The 20433-nt window shown below is 43.6% G+C and overlaps 1 protein-coding gene and 1 pseudogene across 1 annotated transcript in view; both read left to right on the plus strand.

The window, feature by feature from the left end:
- Positions 1-20433, plus strand: part of LOC126088363 (uncharacterized) — an 859329-nt gene that overhangs the window by 830200 nt on the left and 8696 nt on the right. The window contains exon 6 of the mRNA XM_049906501.1: positions 8607-8773. Within this exon, the coding sequence (XP_049762458.1) occupies positions 8607-8773 (167 nt within the window). The remainder of the gene's footprint in view (positions 1-8606; positions 8774-20433) is intronic.
- On the plus strand, positions 15594-15711 carry LOC126089855 (5S ribosomal RNA; annotated as a pseudogene).

Here is a 20433-nt window from a genome sequence, read left to right on the forward strand (position 1 = left end):
TCATCATTTATAAACTGCGATTTGTGCCCATATCTGCTCCTGGCTATTTCTTACCATCCTATGTGTGATTTCGAAATCTCTGCCAGACCACGATATACACTCCTGGAAATGGAAAAAAGAACACATTGACACCGGTGTGTCAGACCCACCATACTTGCTCCGGACACTGCGAGAGGGCTGTACAAGCAATGATCACACGCACGGCACAGCGGACACACCAGGAACCGCGGTGTTGGCCGTCGAATGGCGCTAGCTGCGCAGCATTTGTGCACCGCCGCCGTCAGTGTCAGCCAGTTTGCCGTGGAATACGGAGCTCCATCGCAGTCTTTAACACTGGTAGCATGCCGCGACAGCGTGGACGTGAACCGTATGTGCAGTTGACGGACTTTGAGCGAGGGCGTATAGTGGGCATGCGGGAGGCCGGGTGGACGTACCGCCGAATTGCTCAACACGTGGGGCGTGAGGTCTCCACAGTACATCGATGTTGTCGCCAGTGATCGGCGGAAGGTGCACGTGCCCGTCGACCTGGGACCTGACCGCAGCGACGCACGGATGCATGCCAAGACCGTAGGATCCTACGCAGTGCCGTAGGGGACCGCACCGCCACTTCCCAGCAAATTAGGGACACTGTTGCTCCTGGGGTATCGGCGAGGACCATTCGCAACCGTCTCCATGAAGCTGGGCTACGGTCCCGCACACCGTTAGGCCGTCTTCCGCTCACGCCCCAACATCGTGCAGCCCGCCTCCAGTGGTGTCGCGACAGGCGTGAATGGAGGGACGAATGGAGACGTGTCGTCTTCAGCGATGAGAGTCGCTTCTGCCTTGGTGCCAATGATGGTCGTATGCGTGTTTGGCGCCGTCCAGGTGAGCGCCACAATCAGGACTGCATACGACCGAGGCACACAGGGCCAACACCCGGCATCATGGTGTGGGGAGCGATCTCCTATACTGGCCGTACACCAATGGTGATCGTCGAGGAGACACTGAATAGTGCACGGTACATCCAAACCGTCATCGAACCCATCGTTCTACCATTCCTAGACCGGCAAGGGAACTTGTTGTTCCAACAGGACAATGCACGTCCGCATATATCCCGTGCCACCCAACGTGCTCTAGAAGGTGTAAGTCAACTACCCTGGCCAGCAAGATCTCCGGATCTGTCCCCCATTGAGCATGTTTGGGACTGGATGAAGCGTCGTCTCACGCGGTCTGCACGTCCAGCACGAACGCTGGTCCAACTGAGGCGCCAGGTGGAAATGGCATGGCAAGCCGTTCCACAGGACTACATCCAGCATCTCTACGATCGTCTCCATGGGAGAATAGCAGCCTGCATTGCTGCGAAAGGTGGATATACACTGTACTAGTGCCGACATTGTGCATGCTCTGGTTGCCTGTGTCTATGTGCCTGTGGTTCTGTCAGTGTGATCATGTGATGTATCTGACCCCAGGAATGTGTCAATAAAGTTTCCCCTTCCTGGGACAATGAATTCACGGTGTTCTTATTTCAATTTCCAGGAGTGTATTCCAGTTCTAATCTGTCAGTGTCTCCAGGCTTTTTCCAAGTGTACTTCCTTCAGTTGTCATTCTTGAACAGTTTATTCGCCGTTAGCAGATGAAATTTATTGCTGAACTCAGTTAGTCTTCCTCTTCTCTCATTCCTATTATCGGGCACACATTCTTCCACAACTCTGTTTTCTTTTCTTTCCCCTATTACAGCGTTCCAATCACTCATGATTACTACATTTTCAGCTCCCTTTACATAGCGAATTACTCGATCAATATACATACACACACTTTCTCTATTTATTCATCTTCACTTTGTGAATTCGTCATGTATACCTGAACTGTCATTGTTCGGGTCGGTTTGCCATCGATTCTAATGAAATAATCCTGTCACTGAACTTGTCACAGTAGCTCACCCTCAGTCAAAACTATCTTTTTATGACGAATGGTACTCCCATTCCATCATTTTCTGTTGCTAGTGCTGATATTACTCAATATTCGTCTGATTAGAAATCGGTATCTTCTTTCCATTTCATTTTACTGTTCCCCATTATATCTAGACTCAGTTTTTGCATTTCCTTTTCAAATTTTCGCTGCCACATTTCAACTTCTAAATTCCATACGTTCCACACACTGAGTAGCAGAATGTTACCATTTCGTTTGTTATTCAATATTTTTCTCGTAGTCACCTCCCCTTTTTAATTGCTTCCCAGAGGCACAGATGGCGATTAATTCTTTCACCAGTGAAGAGATCAAGAAACGTTTTTAAGTACAAGCTACATTCCCTGTAGATACACATCACGCGTCCGTGTTGCAGTCGTTTGGATTGTCTTCTGCGATCTAATTCGTTTGATCATTGCTGATTCTTCCACATTTTAATGGCATTTTCCCACCCTCAAGGTCAAGAACGTTCCCAGAACTTCTGTCCTTTTTTTTTTTTCCAATGCTGTTGGCAGAAGTAGACGACCTCCTTATGTCGGAAGGCTTCGGACGTCGTTGGTTATGATTTTAATTCAAAACTTTAGCAGCAGATGGGAACGATGTCAGGACCCACAACGTTTCAATTACTAGTCAAATACGCTACACTTAGACAACGGAAATGCTCGTCTTGAGCTATATGAAAATTTAAATAATTCTTGAAATTGTTGTACAACTTTTACTTCTGTTGGTATACACTGTGCCATCTGCGATTTTAATTGATGAAATGTGTTATCTACTCGTAACTAGTCTACATTTTGTCTTTTTCTTACTCTTATCACTTCACAGTTGCTTCTCTTGAAATATTTTTATTGCATCTGCTCTAAGACACTTCATGTTTCTGTTATCATTTCCCTTTAGTTAGCAGTTGTTTATTTCCCATTTATTTAGTTTTTTTGTCTGTTGCACTCTGCGTAGGTGCAACACCTTCTTTTTTTTCCCTTTATAGTCATTTCATCTCCTCCACACCCCATATGGGCGGGGGGGGGGGGGCTGTCAGTGGTACAGGCAACCTGGCCTTCAGCCAGTGCACAATAACATAGTAAAGCAGATGAAAAAACAAGAAACAGATGGCGGAGATACTTACACTGAATTTAAAACTTTTTAAAGGTGAAAAATAAAGTAGAAGTTTTGAGATATACGATGGACGACTTTTGCACTGGTAGTTAAAAACAATAACAATAAAAGGTAAAATGAAATACACTCCTGGAAATTGAAATAAGAACACCGTGAATTCATTGTCCCAGGAAGGGGAAACTTTATTGACACATCCCTGGGGTCAGATACATCACATGATCACACTGACAGAATCACAGGCACATAGACAAAGGCAACCAGAGCATGCACAATGTTGGCACTAGTACAGTGTATATCCACCTTCCGCAGCAATGCAGGCTGCTATTCTCCCATGGAGACGATCGTAGAGATGCTGGATGTAGTCCTGTGGAACGGCTTGCCATGCCATTTCCACCTGGCGCCTCAGTTGGACCAGCGTTCGTGCTGGACGTGCAGACCGCGTGAGACGACGCTTCATCCAGTCCCAAACATGCTCAATGGGGGACAGATCCGGAGATCTTGCTCGCCAGGGTAGTTGACTTACACCTTCTAGAGCACGTTGGGTGGCACGGGATATATGCGGACGTGCATTGTCCTGTTGGAACAGCAAGTTCCCTTGCCGGTCTAGGAATGGTAGAACGATGGGTTCGATGACGGTTTGGATGTACCGTGCACTATTCAGTGTCTCCTCGACGATCACCAGTGGTGTACGGCCAGTGTTGGAGATCGCTCCTCATACCATGATGCCGGGTGTTGGCCCTGTGTGCCTCGGTCGTATGCAGTCCTGATTGTGGCGCTCACCTGGACGGCGCCAAACACGCATACGACCATCATTGGCACCAAGGCAGAAGCGACTCTCATCGCTGAAGACGACACGTCTCCATTCGTCCCTCCATTCACGCCTGTCGCGACACCACTGGAGGCGGGCTGCACGATGTTGGGGCGTGAGCGGAAGACGGCCTAACGGTGTGCGGGACCGTAGCCCAGCTTCATGGAGACGGTTGCGAATGGTCCTCGCCGATATCCCAGGAGCAACAGTGTCCCTAATTTGCTGGGAAGTGGCGGTGCGGTCCCCTACGGCACTGCGTAGGATCCTACAGTCTTGGCGTGCATCCGTGCGTCGCTGCGGTCCGGTCCCAGGTCGACGGGCACGTGCACCTTCCGCCGACCACTGGCGACAACATCGATGTACTGTGGAGACCTCACGCCCCACGTGTTGAGCAATTCGGCGGTACGTCCACCCGGCCTCCCGCATGCCCACTATACGCCCTCGCTCAAAGTCCGTCAACTGCACATACGGTTCACGTCCACGCTGTCGCGGCATGCTACCAGTGTTAAAGACTGCGATGGAGCTCCGTATGCCACGGCAAACTGGCTGACACTGACGGCGGCGGTGCACAAATGCTGCGCAGCTAGCGCCATTCGACGGCCAACACCGCGGTTCCTGGTGTGTCCGCTGTGCCGTGCGTGTGATCATTGCTTGTACAGCCCTCTCGCAGTGTCCGGAGCAAGTATGGTGGGTCTGACACACCGGTGTCAATGTGTTCTTTTTTCCATTTCCAGGAGTGTATAATAAGCGCACATGTACACCATTTCAAACATGTTGCCAAAACACTTACATGTAAAAGATGCACCTTTCTGACACTAGAAATTGGAAGGACCTCCGTCGAGATAGGGAGTCAGTTGTTCAAGGGAAAAGATTGGTTGGTGGAGAGGGTAGGAATGTTGTGGTAAAACGATAGACGGCTGGTGCATTGCAGTAGTGGGGTAGGAATGGTTGTTGGGGCTGAAAAGTAGATGGGGGAACAGGAGACTCTAATGATTGGTTTGAAAAGCGGTCGGGGGTGCAAAGAAAGGCAGAAGTGAAAGTGGGAGTAAGGATATGTGGGGAGGAGAGAGAGAGAGAAAGCACTGATAAGGCGGATTGGGTGGAGTGGGCTAATGTCGGGGCTCAGTTCATGATCTGGAAGGGGGAGATGACTGAAATTTCTCTGGGAGAGCTTGTGGAGGATATGTGAGGGGAGAGTTGGTGGAATGTGTTGGTAAAGGTGTGGCAGTGTATGAGGATTCGAAAGCAGAGTGGAAACGATAGGATTATTGGAGTCGTCTTTGCGGAGGTGTTCAATGTAAGTGAGGAGAGGCAGGAATGTGATGCGCTGTTAAAGATCCTCGTGGGAGAAGGTAATACGACGCTGAAAGCGAGGCGGAGTTCATGGCTTTCGAGAACCTGGAGGGACTTGTAGAACTTGGGAGGGGTTGGTGCAGCATTATTTGCTGTTTGGATGTCTTCCTCCTGAAGTAGTAGATCTCTTTTCACTGTGTCAAAAGTTTCTGTCCCTGTTCTTTTTAAAAAAAAAAAATAAAAGAAAGGAAGAAACATTCATAATCTACCACTCATAATCTACAAGTCCGTTAACATTTGAAAATGCGCTAATTCCCGGAATAAAGTAGGTACAGATGTGAAAATTGACACATAAGTCTGAAACGACATGGCATTTTATTGAGACCAAAAACGAGTGAAACAACTAGCCAACAGATGGCGCTATACAGCAACACATCAGTCACTCCGCATGAAAATCGTATACGAGGTCTCTTCGAAAAATTCTGTAGCTTTATCCTCAAAATTTTTCTGCGATTATATTTTACTTACAGTGCTTGGTCTCCTTCGAAGTATTCTCTCCCACAATTGATACACCGCTCCAAATGCCGTTTCCACTTCCGGAAGCAGTCTTCGTACGCCTCTTGTTGGATCGCGCGCCGTCTGCAATGTGCTCGTCCATAGTTGCAAAACTTCGTACTTTCAACGGGGTTTTCAACTTTGTAAATAAAGAAAGTCCGCAGGGGCCGGGTACGGAGAGTATGGAGCATGAGGCAGCAAAGTGATTTCGTTTTTTGTACAACAGTCACGCACCAACAGCGATGAATGTGTTGGCGCGTTATCTATGCATCTTCTCGCCACATTTCAGGTTGTTTTCTTATCATATTTTCACTCAGGCGTCGCAAAACGTCCCAATAGTACCATAGATTTACAGTTTGTACCTGTGGCACGAATTCATGATGTAATAATCCTTCGCAGTCAAAGAAAACTGTTAACATGGCTTTGACATGTAACCTGACCAGACGAGCTTTTGTTTGTCTTTGAGAACCTTTCAGATGGTTCAAATGGCTCTGAGCACTATGGGACTTAACATCTGAGGTCATCAGTCCCCTAGAACTTAGAACTACTTAAACCTAACTAACCTAAGGACATCACAAACATCCCCCGAGGCAGGATTCGAACCTGCGACCGTAGCAGTCGCGCAGTTCCGGACCGAAGAGCCTAGAACCGCTCGGCCACAACGGCCGGCGAGAACCTTTCCCGAGCGACTGAGAAGATCGAATCTTGGTCTCAGCATCATAACCGTAGACCAGTATCTCATCAGTTATGATTCTCTTAAGGAACATCTCGTTTTTCATTTGCGAGATCCAAAAGTTCTTCACTGATTGCGAGGCACTTTCTGATCTTGACTCATGAGCCGTGGGACGAACTTGGCGGCAACAAGTTTCATTCCAAAATCCTATGTCAGGATTTCATGACATGACCCAACTGAAATGTTACACTCTTCTGCAATCTCTCGGACGGTCGGTCTTCGATTGGCTCGCACAATTTCGTTGACGTTCCTGAGATGAGCGTCGTCGGTAGACGTCGAAGGGCGTCCTGAGCGAGCGTCATCTTTCACTTGCGTCCGATCATTTTCAAAACGTTTGAACCATTCGCAACACCAAGGACGGCTTATACACTCACCGCCGTAGGCTTCCTGCATCTTTTGGTGTGTCTCTGCAAAGCTTCTCTTGAGTTTCACACAAAATTTATTTCAGACTCTTTGCTCATCTAACTGTGCCATCTCGAGCCGCAAATTATGCGACAGAACGTTCTACTCAATACAGCTCTGAACAATAACAAACAGACATACAACAATGAAACTTCCGGCAGTTACACATTAAACACAGGCGTGTGCAGAGAACTAACCGCATTTCTCTCCAACAGACCATTTGTCGTGAAATCACGAATGTTCCAGAATTTTTTTGAACAGACCTCGTATAAAATCAGCAAAGGCAATGTCAGTGAAGCTTTACTATCAGAATGGAGAATCCGGTGCACGGTGAAAGACCTCTTGCGCACATCGTTTAGTGAGGATCAGCCACTTCCGACATGTTTGGCCTCCAGGGGTTCCCCGACCACAATCTGTGTGATCAGTGGTTGTGGGGTTATCTGAAGTCGGAAGTCTACCCCGACAGTCAGACCTCATTAGAAATGCTGAAAGACAACATCCGTCTCCAATTTCTCACCATACCTACTGATATGCTGTGCAGTGCTGTTTACAATATTGTCCCTCGACTACAGGTATTGTTGATGAATGAAGGCCGACATGTTGAGCGTTTGTTGTAAAGAATATAGTCTTTGTTAAAAATCAGTTTTTATGCAAATTACTGCTTTTGTTTCATATGCTGCCCCAATGGTGTTCATTTTTGTACTTTTTTGGTTTCAGTAAAACTTTATGTCGTTTCAAACATGTGTGTCAGTTTTTACCTCTCTACCTACATTATTTCGGGAGTATTAAATTTTCAAATGTTAACGCACTTTTGGGTCATCCCGCATATTTCTGAGTACTCATTTTATGAGTCTTTTTCTTCCCAGCTTTACACAGGCAGACGGCAATAGAAAACAGTCAGAAAAATTCCTTGCCTAGCACTAAAGACCGTTACTAATGGAATAGTCTAGAGGACAGCTTAATCCAGCAATGAATGTCAAATACACAGGGTTTCAGAAGACGACTGCGTGAATACTAGAAGACATATAGAAAATACCACATAGAGCATCTCCCCAAGATTTGCACTCACATTACAGGTGCTCGTGCGCACCCTTCCTTTCGCAGCAAACGTCATTATGCGCATCAGAGTCATTAAACTCGCTCACACGAACTTGTTGTAAAGATACGACAGCAACCCGCTTTGAAAATCTGTTCACTGTGTTGCCTGTATCTGCAAGAGTGAACTAATTCGATGTGACAAAACGGAGAAGTTGAGTTGTTGGCTAATTTGGGGAGGGGACCAAACAGCGAGGGCATCGATCCCATCGGAAAAGGGAAGGGTGGGGAATGAAATCGGCTGTGACCTTTCAATGAAACCATCCCGGAATTTGCCTGGACCGATTTAGGGAAATCGCGAAAAAACATAAATCAGGATGGCAGGACGCGGGTTTGAACCGTCATCCTCCCGAGTGCGAACCAGTGTGCTGACCACAGCGCCACCTTCCTCGGTACGGAGTAGTTGATTTGTGAGGATGTTCCGACACACCTCTGCTGGTAAGCTACCCACCTACGCTATGGCGCACATTACGAATCTGAACTTGGAGAGAGACTCTACTTACCGATGCGTGTAGTTTTTCTGTTTTCTGGCATTTATTCTGTCGCCTTCTGAAGACCCGGAAATACTTATGAATAACCCTGCATATATTTTAAGTGCACATATACCTATGTTTGTGTGGTACTGCAATTGGAGTAATTAAAAATCTTTTTCCCCATTTACAGCCGGCAGAAAGGTGTTCCGCGACTTTCTGCGCTGTGAATACAGCGAAGAAAACATCCTTTTCTGGCTTGCTTGCGAAGATCTGAAAAAGGAGTCGAACCCCGATGTGGTCGAGGAGAAGGCCAGGTTCATCTACGAGGACTACATCTCTATCCTCTCGCCTAAAGAGGTAACTATTACTATATGTGTAGCATGATCTATGTCATGGATATCTTTAGTCGGCCAAACCAAATAATGGATACAGTTATGTTACTTTTTGTGGGGATTTCAGCTTTCCCAGTGGATGTGCTTGCTCTGAGAAAGCTAATAAATCTATATAGTTAAGACGCACGTTGCGTTTTCCCCGTGTTCAGTTTCAAAGTGAGAAATATTGACTGGTATTTTGAGATGTGACAGTGTTAATATGCCTCAGTGCCAAACAAGTTTGATGCAGCTAAACACTATCTTTTGCAAGTGTCTTAATCTCTCCATAACAACTGCAACTACAGTCATTCCAACCCACTTACTGTATCCAAGGCTTTGCCCCTCTCTATAGTTTATATCCCCAATACTTACTTTCATTACCAAAAGAACTTTCACTTGGTATTTCATAATGTATCGCGTACACTCTAGAACAAAAATACACACAGCAGGAAGGAATTTCTTGAACTGAACGGAAATCGGTAGATATGATGTACTTTTACGGACAAACGAATTATTACAAATTCAGAAAAGCTGGATGATTTATTTGAGAGAAAGATACACGAGTTGTGCAACTCGGTAACGCGTTAGTCCATCTTTGGCCTTTACGTAAGCTGTCATTCGGCTTGACATTCATGGAGAGAGTTTTTGGATGTCCTCCTGAGGGATATCGTGCCAAATTCTGTCCAATTGGCAAGTTAGATCCTCAAAATATCGACCTGGTTGGAGGGTCCTACCTGCACCAAACGTTTTCAACTACGCAAGGGTTCGGTGACCGTGGTGGCCAAAGTGGGGTTTGGCAAGCACGAAGAACACAAGCAGTAGAAACTCTCGCCGTGTGAGGCCAAGCGTAATCTTGCTAGAACGTAAGACTAGGTTGGCTAAGCGCGTAGGGCAACAAAACAGGGCGTAGAATGTCATTGACGTACTGTTGTGCTGTAAGAGTGCCGCGGATGACAGCCAAAGAGGTCCTGCTGTGAAAAGAAATGGCACGCCGAGCATCAGTCCCAGTTGTCGCGCTATACAGGGTGGTCCATTGAACGTGACCGGGCCGAATATCTCACGAAATAAGAGTCAAACGAAAAAACTACAAAGAACGAAACTTGTCTAGCTTGAAGGGGGAAACCAGATAGCGCTATGATTGGCCCGCTAGATGGCGCTGTTATAGGTCAAACGGATATCAACTGCGGTTTTTTTTTAAATAGGAACCCCCATTTTTTATTACATATTCGTGTAGTACGTAAAGAAATATGAACGTTTTAGGTGGACCACTTCTTTCGCTTTGTGATACATGACGCTGTAATAGTCACAAACATATGGCTCACAATTTTAGACGAACAGTTGGTAACAGGTAGGTTTTTTAAATTAAAATACAGAACGTAGGTACGTTTCAACATTTTATTTCGGTTGTTCCAATGTGATACATGTACCTTTGTGAACTTATCATTTCTGAGAACTCATGCTGTTACAGCGTGATTGCCTGTAAATACCACATTAATGCAATAAATGCTCAAAATGATCCGTCAACCTCAATGCAAATGGCAATATGTGTAACGACATTCCTCTCAACAGCGAGTAGTTCGCCTTCCGTAATATTCGGGCATGCATTGACAGTGCGCTGATGCATGTTGTCAGCCGTTGCCGGTGGATCACGATAGCAAATATCCTTCAACTTTCCCCACAGAAAGAAATCCGGGGACGTCAGATCCGGTGAACGTGCGGGCCACGGTACGGTGCTTCGATGACCAATCCACCTGTCATGAAATATGCTATTCAATACCGCTTCAACCACACGCGAGCTATGTGCCGAACATCCATCATGTTGGAAGTACATCGCCATTCTGTCATGCAGTGAAACATCTTGTAGTAACATCGGTAGAACATTACGTAGGAAATCAGCAGACATTGCACCATTTAGATTGCCATCGATAAAATGGGGGCCAATTACCTATCCTCCCGTAATGCCGCACCATACATTAACCGGCCAAGGTCGCTGATGTACCACTTTTCGCAGCCATCGTGGGTCTTCCGTTGTCCAGTACAGCTTATTATGCCGGTTTATATTACCTCTGTTGGTGGATGACGCTTCGTCGCTAATTAGAACGCGTGCAAAAAATCTGTCATCGTCCGGTAATTTCTCTTGTGCCCAGTGGCAGAACTGTACACGACGTTCAACGTCGTGGCCATGCAATTCCTGGTGCATAGAAATATGGTACGTGTGCAATCGATGTTGATGTAGCATTCTCAACACCGACATTTTTCAGATTCCCGATTCTCACGAGCTGGCCGGTGTGGCCGTGCGGTTCTAAGCGCTTCAGTTTGGAACCGCGTGACCGCTACGGTCGCAGGTTCGAATCCTGCCTCGGGCATGGATGTGTGTGATGTCCTTAGGTTAATTAGGTTTAAGTAGTTCTAAGTTCTAGGGGACTGATGACCTGAGAAGTTAAGTCCCATAGTGCTCAGAGCCATTTTTAATTCTCGCGCAACTTGTCTGCTACTGATGTACGCATTAGCCGCGACAGCAGCTAAAACACGTACTTGGGCATCATCATTTGTTGCAGGTCGTGGTTGACGTTTCATATGTGGCTGAACACTTCCTGTTTTCTTAAATAACGTAACTATTCGGCGAACGGTCCGGACACTTGGATGATATCGTCCAGGATACCGAGCAGCATACATAGCACACGCCCGTTGGGCATTTTGATCACAATAGCCATACATCAACACGATATCGACCTTTTCCGCAATTGACAAACGGTCCATTTTAACACGGGTAATGTATCACGAAGCGAATACCGTCCGCACTGGCGGAATGTTACGTGATACCGTGTACTTATACGTTTGTGACTATTAAAGCGTCATTTATCACACTTCGAAAAAAGTGGTCCAACTAAAACATTCATATTTCTTTACGTTCTGCTCGAATATTTAATAAAAAATGGGGCTTCCTATTTTTAAAAAAAACGCAGTTGATATCCGTTTGACCTATCTAACGGGCCAATTATAGCGACATCTGGTTTCCCCCTTCAAGCTAGACGAGTTTCGTTCTTTGTAGTTTTTTCGTTTGACGCTTATTTCGTGAGATATTTGGCCTGGTCACGATCACTGGTTCACCCTGTATAGAGGGAGATAGTGGCGTTGGTATCCCACTGCTGTCCGGGGCATCTTTACAAACGTCATCGGTTGTCAACGGGGCTGAATTCAAAATGCGACCATCGCGGCTCTCCAAGCAGCTCGGAATTTTGACGATGTATCGCACCGATTGGACAGAATTTTGCACAAGCACATCCAATTACACTATCAATCAGTGCCACGCCGAATAATGCATAAGGGCCAGAGGTGGACCAACGCGTTATTGAATTTCTCAATTTGTGAATCTCTTACTCTTGTATAAATCATCCAATTTTTCTTAAATGGCACTCATTTATTTGTACATGTATTTCTACCGATTTCCGTTAGATCGTATAATTTCTTCGTAGCCTTACAATGTATATAGTAATTAGCTACCAGTATTTAGTAGGGATGGGCCCATTCTTCGTAGTCTTACAGTGTATATAGTAATTAGCTACCAGTGTTTAGTAGGGGTGGGTCCTTCATCACATGCGGACTTGTGTATGGCCAGCTTTTCGGAGGAAATTTTGAAGTGATGTTTAGTAACACATCTTTTGGTCCTGTAGATAGCACGTCAGAGATTATATCTAATACCTTCGCCGTAGAACAATGGCACCATTCCAAAATCTCTTTGTTTGGTTTCTGTTCATAAATAACATTTTAAGAATGTAAAATTTGTGGAATTATTATTTTTTTAATGTGCGCTATGCTTTGTGCGACTGTTCAGACATCCACACAGTTTTCTGAACGCTTTCGTCACTTCTTGCCCTCAGAGAAATACCGAAGTGTTGCTCATCTCTAATCTCCGACCTCCAGATAACTGTTTGACCAACCAGATATTCACGCAGACAATGCTGAATTGTCACAAAACAAATGCGAAACATCACAACAAACAAATGCAAAACATTATGTTGGAGACACGTTTACATTTGTTAAGGAAAATGTAAATTAATGCGCTTCACGACTTTTAACCACAATTCAGGCCTGCTTAAGCAATAGCACTCTCCACAAATGAAACATACGAGCGTACTAAGGGAAACATCGTGGTTCTCTGGAACTTGCACCCTGGCAGTAGTAGAATGAATCATATTCGAATATCAATCTCTCCCCATACGTCTTACCGCTAGAGCGCGCGCATGGTCGTTACATAATTGCCATATCTTTTATTACGGGTGAGTTATGTGTATACGGAAGACGGGGGCATATTAACGGCTGACGTGCGCCGTAGCACGGGCTGGTGCAGGGCTGGTGGACGTTTATCACGGTCGCATATATTCGGTGGTACCAGTTACTGTTTCCCCGCCAGCAGCCTTCAATTGTAAATTTGACACGTTTTATATCTACAGGACGAAGATGACTTTTGTTACAGAGGAATACCAGCGGAAGAACTTTCTTGTTAGCGATAAATTAAATACAAGTTAGTGTTGGATAACACTTTGCGCATGATTTACCCTCTTACGCCGTCTGTTAAAAATCCCAAACATATTGTCTAAAGCAGGGGTTTCCAAAAAAATTTTCTCGAGGACCCCCTCGTCGAGCATGACTGCTACCTTGTCATATCACAGTATCAAGTACTTAAAAAAGCCAAATTAAGAGTCTTTTATATATTTTCTATTTTTGGTACTTAGAAAAAATATTGACATATTCATTATTGAAAAAATATTGAGCTTAAAACTTTTTCAATTTAGCCATCATTGTTATTGTTAAATTTTTGTTTATTGCTCAAAACCTTTGTCTTCAAATCTGGGTGTTTAGTATAACAAACTCCTCAAAAAAATAAAAATTGAGTATGAACTGAAAATGACAGGAAAAAGTTAAAACTGAGTGTATTGGTCTTTAAAGTGTACTACACTTGAGATTGCATTGAGTAGACATGTGTGACAAATAAAAAAAACAATAATTTCGTACAAGGTGTGCTAGTGTCAGTAGGCTCTAGGAAGACGCTAGATGCGGAAGTTAGCGTTCGCTGAAGCTCTGCTCATGCAGGAAGCGGCCAAAACAAAAAATTCTCTTATCATACGAAACATATTTAATATATTCTTTAATCTAACAGCATCTTGCGGACCGCTCTGGCAAAGCTCGCGGACCCCTGGGGGTCCGCGGACCACCTGTTGGGAACCACTGGTCTAAGGAATAGTTAAACAATTTTCTATCAAAAATTTTTTGTTCATACAAGCGACGGCGTGTTTAGAAACCTAGCAGCCTATAAACCGTCCTTCTTACTATGACTCACAATATTTTTAAAAAAAATCTTGTTAATTTAACTGTTAGCTTTTGGTATTTATCAAAAAGCTTCAGATTGAAAGCGTTGCTGCAGCGTTCACGCAACATATCACCACTCCGTTACAGGTATATAAGCATCGATATGGATACAAGAGACTAGTATGGCATTCGCGTCTTTCCGACGGCATGAAGTAAATGCGGAAATTATCAAACTCGTCCAAAGCAGGACCAACGTGCTGTTATTCTTTTCTTGGCTGCCGTAGGACAAACGCCGGTACACATCCATCGAAGAAGGAATAATGTGTGTGGAGTAGCACGTCTGTCGAAAACCATCGTTGTGGAACGCTGCGTGACAAGGGGTCCCCAGTCCCAAATGCCGCAACGCAGAAGTTACGCCAACTCAAGTGGGAGTCACTCGAGCACCCGACCTATAGTCCTGATCTCCCCCCATGCGATTTTCATGGCTTCGGTCCCTTAAAAAAAAAAAAAAAAAAAAAAAAAAGGCCGTGTAGTGGCGACGATTCCTCTCGAATGAGGATGTGCAGCAGGCAGCTACGGTCTTCTTCACGCTACAGGACACGTTATTTTACAACAGGGTATCTTCAACCTAGTGCGTCGACGGAATGTTTGCCTCAGTGCTCACGGCGATTTTGCCTGACTGGCTTAACGAAAATGGATTGTATGGCCTTCTAACGAAAACTTTTTGATCGCTCCTTACATACACTCTGGAATATTGAAAATAGAGCACCGAGAGGGGAGTAAAAACGAAATTTATTAGATTTAATGATATAGATAGAGATTCAAGTGATCCCAAGATCAAGATAAGTAAGCAAATAGAGTGAGTACAAATAGACAAATACAGTAGAACATTAAAAACGAGTTGGACCACCTTTTGCTGCAATACGTGCAGCAACACGGTCTGGCATGGAGCTGATAGAATGTCTGATGTTGTCCTAAGGCTGAGTGGAAAAATCGTGAACAACCAACTCCAAATCATGTACACAGTGACACAGCGGCATCTGGCTTTACAATTAGATCGGTAAGCCCTGTGCCAGACCCGAATAATAATTATTTGAAAAAAAATTAATTTTTCAGTTTCATTTCTCAGCCCCATATAAATTTCTAACCCCATACAGAGTGTTCTGCAAATTTGTGAATCTTTAATAGATTTGAAACGAAAAGCATGTGTCACATTCAATAGATAACACTACAGAGGTGAACTATTCATGCATCAGTTAGTAAGCAAGTAGGCAACTCTTCATGCAACAATTATGTATTGCATGCTCCAAACGTTTTTCGTTTTAAATGTTACAAGAATTTTCATGGCTGTCAAAAATTCACTATCACAAATTTTCGGAGCTGTCTGTATGGGACTAAGAATCTGTATGGGGCTGGCATAAATTATTTTGCATTTTTTAGTCTGATTTAGAACATGGTACATTAAAATTTCATTTTTATTTAAATAGTTATATTCTGCCAACGGCCATGCCGCAGTGGTAACACCGGTTCCCGTTAGATCACCGAAGTTAAGCGCTGTCGGGCTGAGCTAGCACTTGAAAGAGTGACCATCCAGTATGTCGAGCGCTGTTGGCAAACGGGATGTACTCAGTCCCTGTGAGGCAAACCGAGGAGTTACTTGACTGAGAAGTAGCGGCTCCGGTCTCGTAAATTGACCTACGGCCGGGAGAGCGGTGTGCTGACCACATGCTCCTCCATATACGCACCCAGGGACGCCTGTGCGCTCAGGATGACATGGCGGCCGGTCGGTAACGTTGGGTCTTCCAAGGCCTGTTCGGACAGAGTTTTAGTTTAGTTTTATTTAAATTCGGCTTTTTAGTCATATCAGTGTAAATTTTTCAGTTGATTTCAGACACTTTGATGAGATTACAACTGAGACGTGCGGGAAACTTCACCTGACTCAAACAATATATCAAACCACTCTACGCATACCTCATGGGAAGAATGTGGAGGTAAAAATTAGAGTGAGTTGAGCTCATATGTATGCTTACCAGCAATTGTTCTTCCTGTGAACCACTGGAATAAGAAAAGGGGGAAATGGCACTGGTACACAGAGTACCCTCCACCAAAGAACAGGAAAGAAAGTTAGTTAGCAGTGCATTGCCATCCAGTTCTGAGCTACATTTAAAATTTCAAGTCTACAGTTCATCGTGGTTAGTTTAAAATCAATTGCAAAATTGGTACTGCGCAGACAGACAGACAAGAAAGCAATATCCATCTCCTTTTACTGCCCCCCCCCCCCTCGCGCCACCTGTCTTGGCTCAGATGTGCTCGTCCACTCACATACCTTATCCCAATACTACCTGCACGACACATTAGTCCTGCACGGCAGCCGAGATGTCAGGTGTTACTAACCCATTTCACCCCCACCCCTTTGGATGAGAGAAAAAATTGAATTTATATTGCATTGTCGTTTGCTCTGAGCTGTGTTTAATATTTATAGTCTCTAACTCATCGGAAAGATAGGTTAAAATCAATCGCAAAATTGATAGAGAGGCAAGAAAACGATATAATAAAGACGTGGCACAAACCGCAATGAAGTACGATGTACAAATAATACAGAGGTCATGTGAGACAGAATGCCATAAAATTGAAAAGCGACAAATGCTCGTAGAATTCGTTCTCCACAATAGGATAAGGTCTAATTGGGGAGCAGCTAGTCGTGATGATAATGTCTCATTGAGGAGTGGCTGGTCGTAATTGTGACTCATATGAAGCAGCGGCCAGACGTGCGAGCGAGCGCGCACACACGCACACACACACACACACACACATGGTGAGAATGTTTAGGCAAACGAAGTGACAGCCATATCGGTTACTCTGGCAACTTCTCAGTGAAGCCATCCACGTGCCTTTGAAGGAAGGAAGTATTATATACCTCAGTGGCTGAGTTCGTGCCTATGAGAAAAGCAAGCCGCAAAGGTGCTGTGAACAGAGAATAAGCTACAATAATAGTGTCAGTTATATTACTAATTAACCCAAACATTTTAGATCATCTAGACACTAATTTCCACGCTATATTTTAAAACATTTGTTGCTGTTTATGCGGAATGATAAGTATCCCTGAATTGATTTTTCCTTCGAATTTTTTTTATTCTTGGATAATAATTTAATGTATATTCATCTGTTTATTGATAGTTGAGCTTTCTCTAAAGGGATCACCGCCAGAGTTTAATCGAATGAACAACTATTACTTATTTTTCAAATAATAATACACCCTTAAATATACGCAGAAGCATCTTGCACATTTAGTTCTAAATTTTATGCGGCTACATTCATCTGCATAATTTACTTCTTTTTGAATTTACGCCAGTTACTACAATACCCTTACGTAGAGTAATACTAATTACTTCCTTTTGTGTAATACATGACATTTTCCTAGACGATGAGTTGCTCCAGTATTTTATACCGATCACTATAACTGAAATTATCCATGACTGATTTTTTACAGAGTCTTAGCTCCCAAAATTTGTGATTATTATTTTTTACATAAACTGTTGATGCCGTTCGAGTTTAGGCCTTAATATTTGTATAACATGCAAAAATACCGTGAATTAACGATTTTACAGAGGACAGCACACAAATAATAGAGCTCAACATTTAAATATTTAGTGTTAAGTAACGTTGATTACACATGAATCGTTGTTTTCGGAAGAAGTTACGAATTACCTGCTTGTTAAACAAGTTTGCACCCATTGTCTCCTGAAACGTGAGAGGCGCATTTAACAGGACGTCTACAGGGATTATATTCGCTCACTCTGACTTTCACTTGCATGCTTCCCTAAACTAATTCATACTGCAAGTAACTTTCTCTGAATCAGATTATTTATCAAAACAATAACACAAAGCACATAAAAAAGAAGCCAAATTTGGACGCAAGGTAACTGGTATCGTAACTAGGTTAGAATTTCAGAAAGAAATGTGTCTGAAAGTTGAAGACAGCTGATTTGCATATATTTCACCAAAAAAATTAAATTCTATCATGTGTATAGGAGCGTCAGTTCCAGAATCAGGTGGACCAAGTTAATTTATTATATTTTGACTGAAATTACACTTGTATCCTCGAGATGATCGTGTATTGTATTCCAGTTACTGAGTTAGATTTCTAAAATAACTTTAACAGTCTCATTATTATTTTTGGGGTAAGGAGCAAAAGTTTACACTGTCGCTAAAACTGGCATGCGATTCGGTACTGTTTATCATAGCATTTCTCAGGAGCGATGCTTACGCCAGTGTTTTGTTTACGCATGATACTGCCTTACCACTGAGTTTACCACATACCACCAGACCCCAATCCTTCAGCGATGACACAAACACAATTCTTACCAAATAAGCCAGAAAGTCAGCAGTAAGGAAATTAATAGGTTGTAAGGAGTCTGTTACTAGATCACAATTAATTAACAGTGACTCAATCGGTAGAAAACACGACATAATCAGATTCCTGCACTAGTTCTTTTAGGGATGGGATTCTACTCTCTTACAGTGGTGGCCTGACGCCTGAAGTGGAAGGCAACAGACTTTTGGTACTGAGGATAAGCGAGGAAAATCTTCACTGCATATTCACTACCTACGACAAACGTTGAACGCAGCTACTTTTACTACGGCTGTGTTCCCCGTCACTACCTGTGGTGGTTTAGGTTTATTTTCCATGCTTTCATTTTTGGATATTTTTATGGCATATTAGGTAGGAACAACTCAGTTCCGTCATAAGATATGTTAATGAGCTTGACGCCTACATATAATTGCGTAAGTTTTCGGCCAGAGTCAGTCGACACAAAAGGTTTCTGCGAATGGTACCGCGTCATAATATATAAAACTACTGCTGCTGGAGAAAAACCAACGTTTCGGCCACGGTTGCAGCGGTCTAATGACCCAGAAGAAGGCCGTTGCAACTGTGGCCAAAAAGTTGGTTTTTCTGCAGCGGCAGTAGTTTTATACATTATGACGTGGTACCATATCCAGAAAACTTTTATGTCGAATAACGCGTACGATTTGGACCGTTTGTCAAATGTCACATCGAGCGTTAGTTAACAGGTGGGGACACTTACAGTGACGTCGCAGGCCATCTGTCAGTTCGTTAGTGACGAAATTTCACTTCTTTAAAAGGAATGGCTGGATTCTTTCGGTAAACACAGGATACATAAATGATCTTGAAGAATTCACAGCAACAAACCTGAAGTGCAACAGTATTCTTCTACTGTCTGTAGGAATACGTAAGATCAATCAAGTTGCGATTGTAACTAAAACGAATAGTGTGTACATAAACGAGGACTGGCAGTTACCTACTCCAGTCGACATGACTAATATCTTCCAAGCTTCTCGCAGATCATTCTAGGCGAATGACGCAGTTTGTCATATTCTTCGTTCCCATTACAAATAATTAAACATTAACTCACTACGCACTCACATTATTCAGTTTCCTTTTATCTTCTAAGAACCACGGACAATTGACATACATCATTTTCTGTTGTTCCCTACTTCTTCTCCAGTATTTCAACTTTTCTGTACATGTCTTCGTTTTCTCTCAGTGCCATTGTTCTGATCCATATGCTAAATTACTTCCATTGTTAATACTTTCTTCTCAAAACTCTCTCCCCAGCGATTCAGCTGCTCTGTCCAATTCTTTCTGTATCTCTCTGCTCGCACTTGTCGTGTCTTCCTGCCTCAAAGATATTTTAAAATTTATTTGGTTAACTTGTGGGAGCCATGCTTTAAATATATCCAGAGACAACCAATAGCCTCTTCCGTGCTGTTTCTGCCCTATTGCCTTGTATGCTATGTATTCTTCATCATTGCCTTTTCTTTTCCAGACTTCTCTTGTTGTTAGCAAAACTAATATTTTCCATACAGGTCTTATTTACATTGCACCTTATCTAACTTATAATCCAGCAATGAACATTCACTGGCATATAAGCACTTCCGTTTACTATTGCTGTATAGTATTTTAATTATAGAGGAGAAATATCTCTAGAGTGATCATGGTCACATCATTATGCTGGGATTGTTAAGCGACTTATGAACAGTGTTTGTTCATAGTTTCAGCAAAGACCAAAACATTAGTATTATGGGTATTTGCATCATTTTTGCGAATTCAAAGAGAGATTCTAGACTGGCGAAACATATAATTTTCATAGGGAAATACTGTTACAGTCTGAATATTATCTTGCTAGTAAGACAAGGTGAAATGAAGGCTTGTTATCACTACGTATTTACAAGACAAGAAACACGTAAATGTAACAGAATCCAGTCTTCCACTGAATGTATAGCCATTTCGAGCAGTGTTAAACTGCAAACACG

The sequence above is a fragment of the Schistocerca cancellata genome, chromosome 6 (assembly GCF_023864275.1).
Source record: "Schistocerca cancellata isolate TAMUIC-IGC-003103 chromosome 6, iqSchCanc2.1, whole genome shotgun sequence".
In the NCBI taxonomy this organism is placed as follows: domain Eukaryota; kingdom Metazoa; phylum Arthropoda; class Insecta; order Orthoptera; family Acrididae; genus Schistocerca; species Schistocerca cancellata.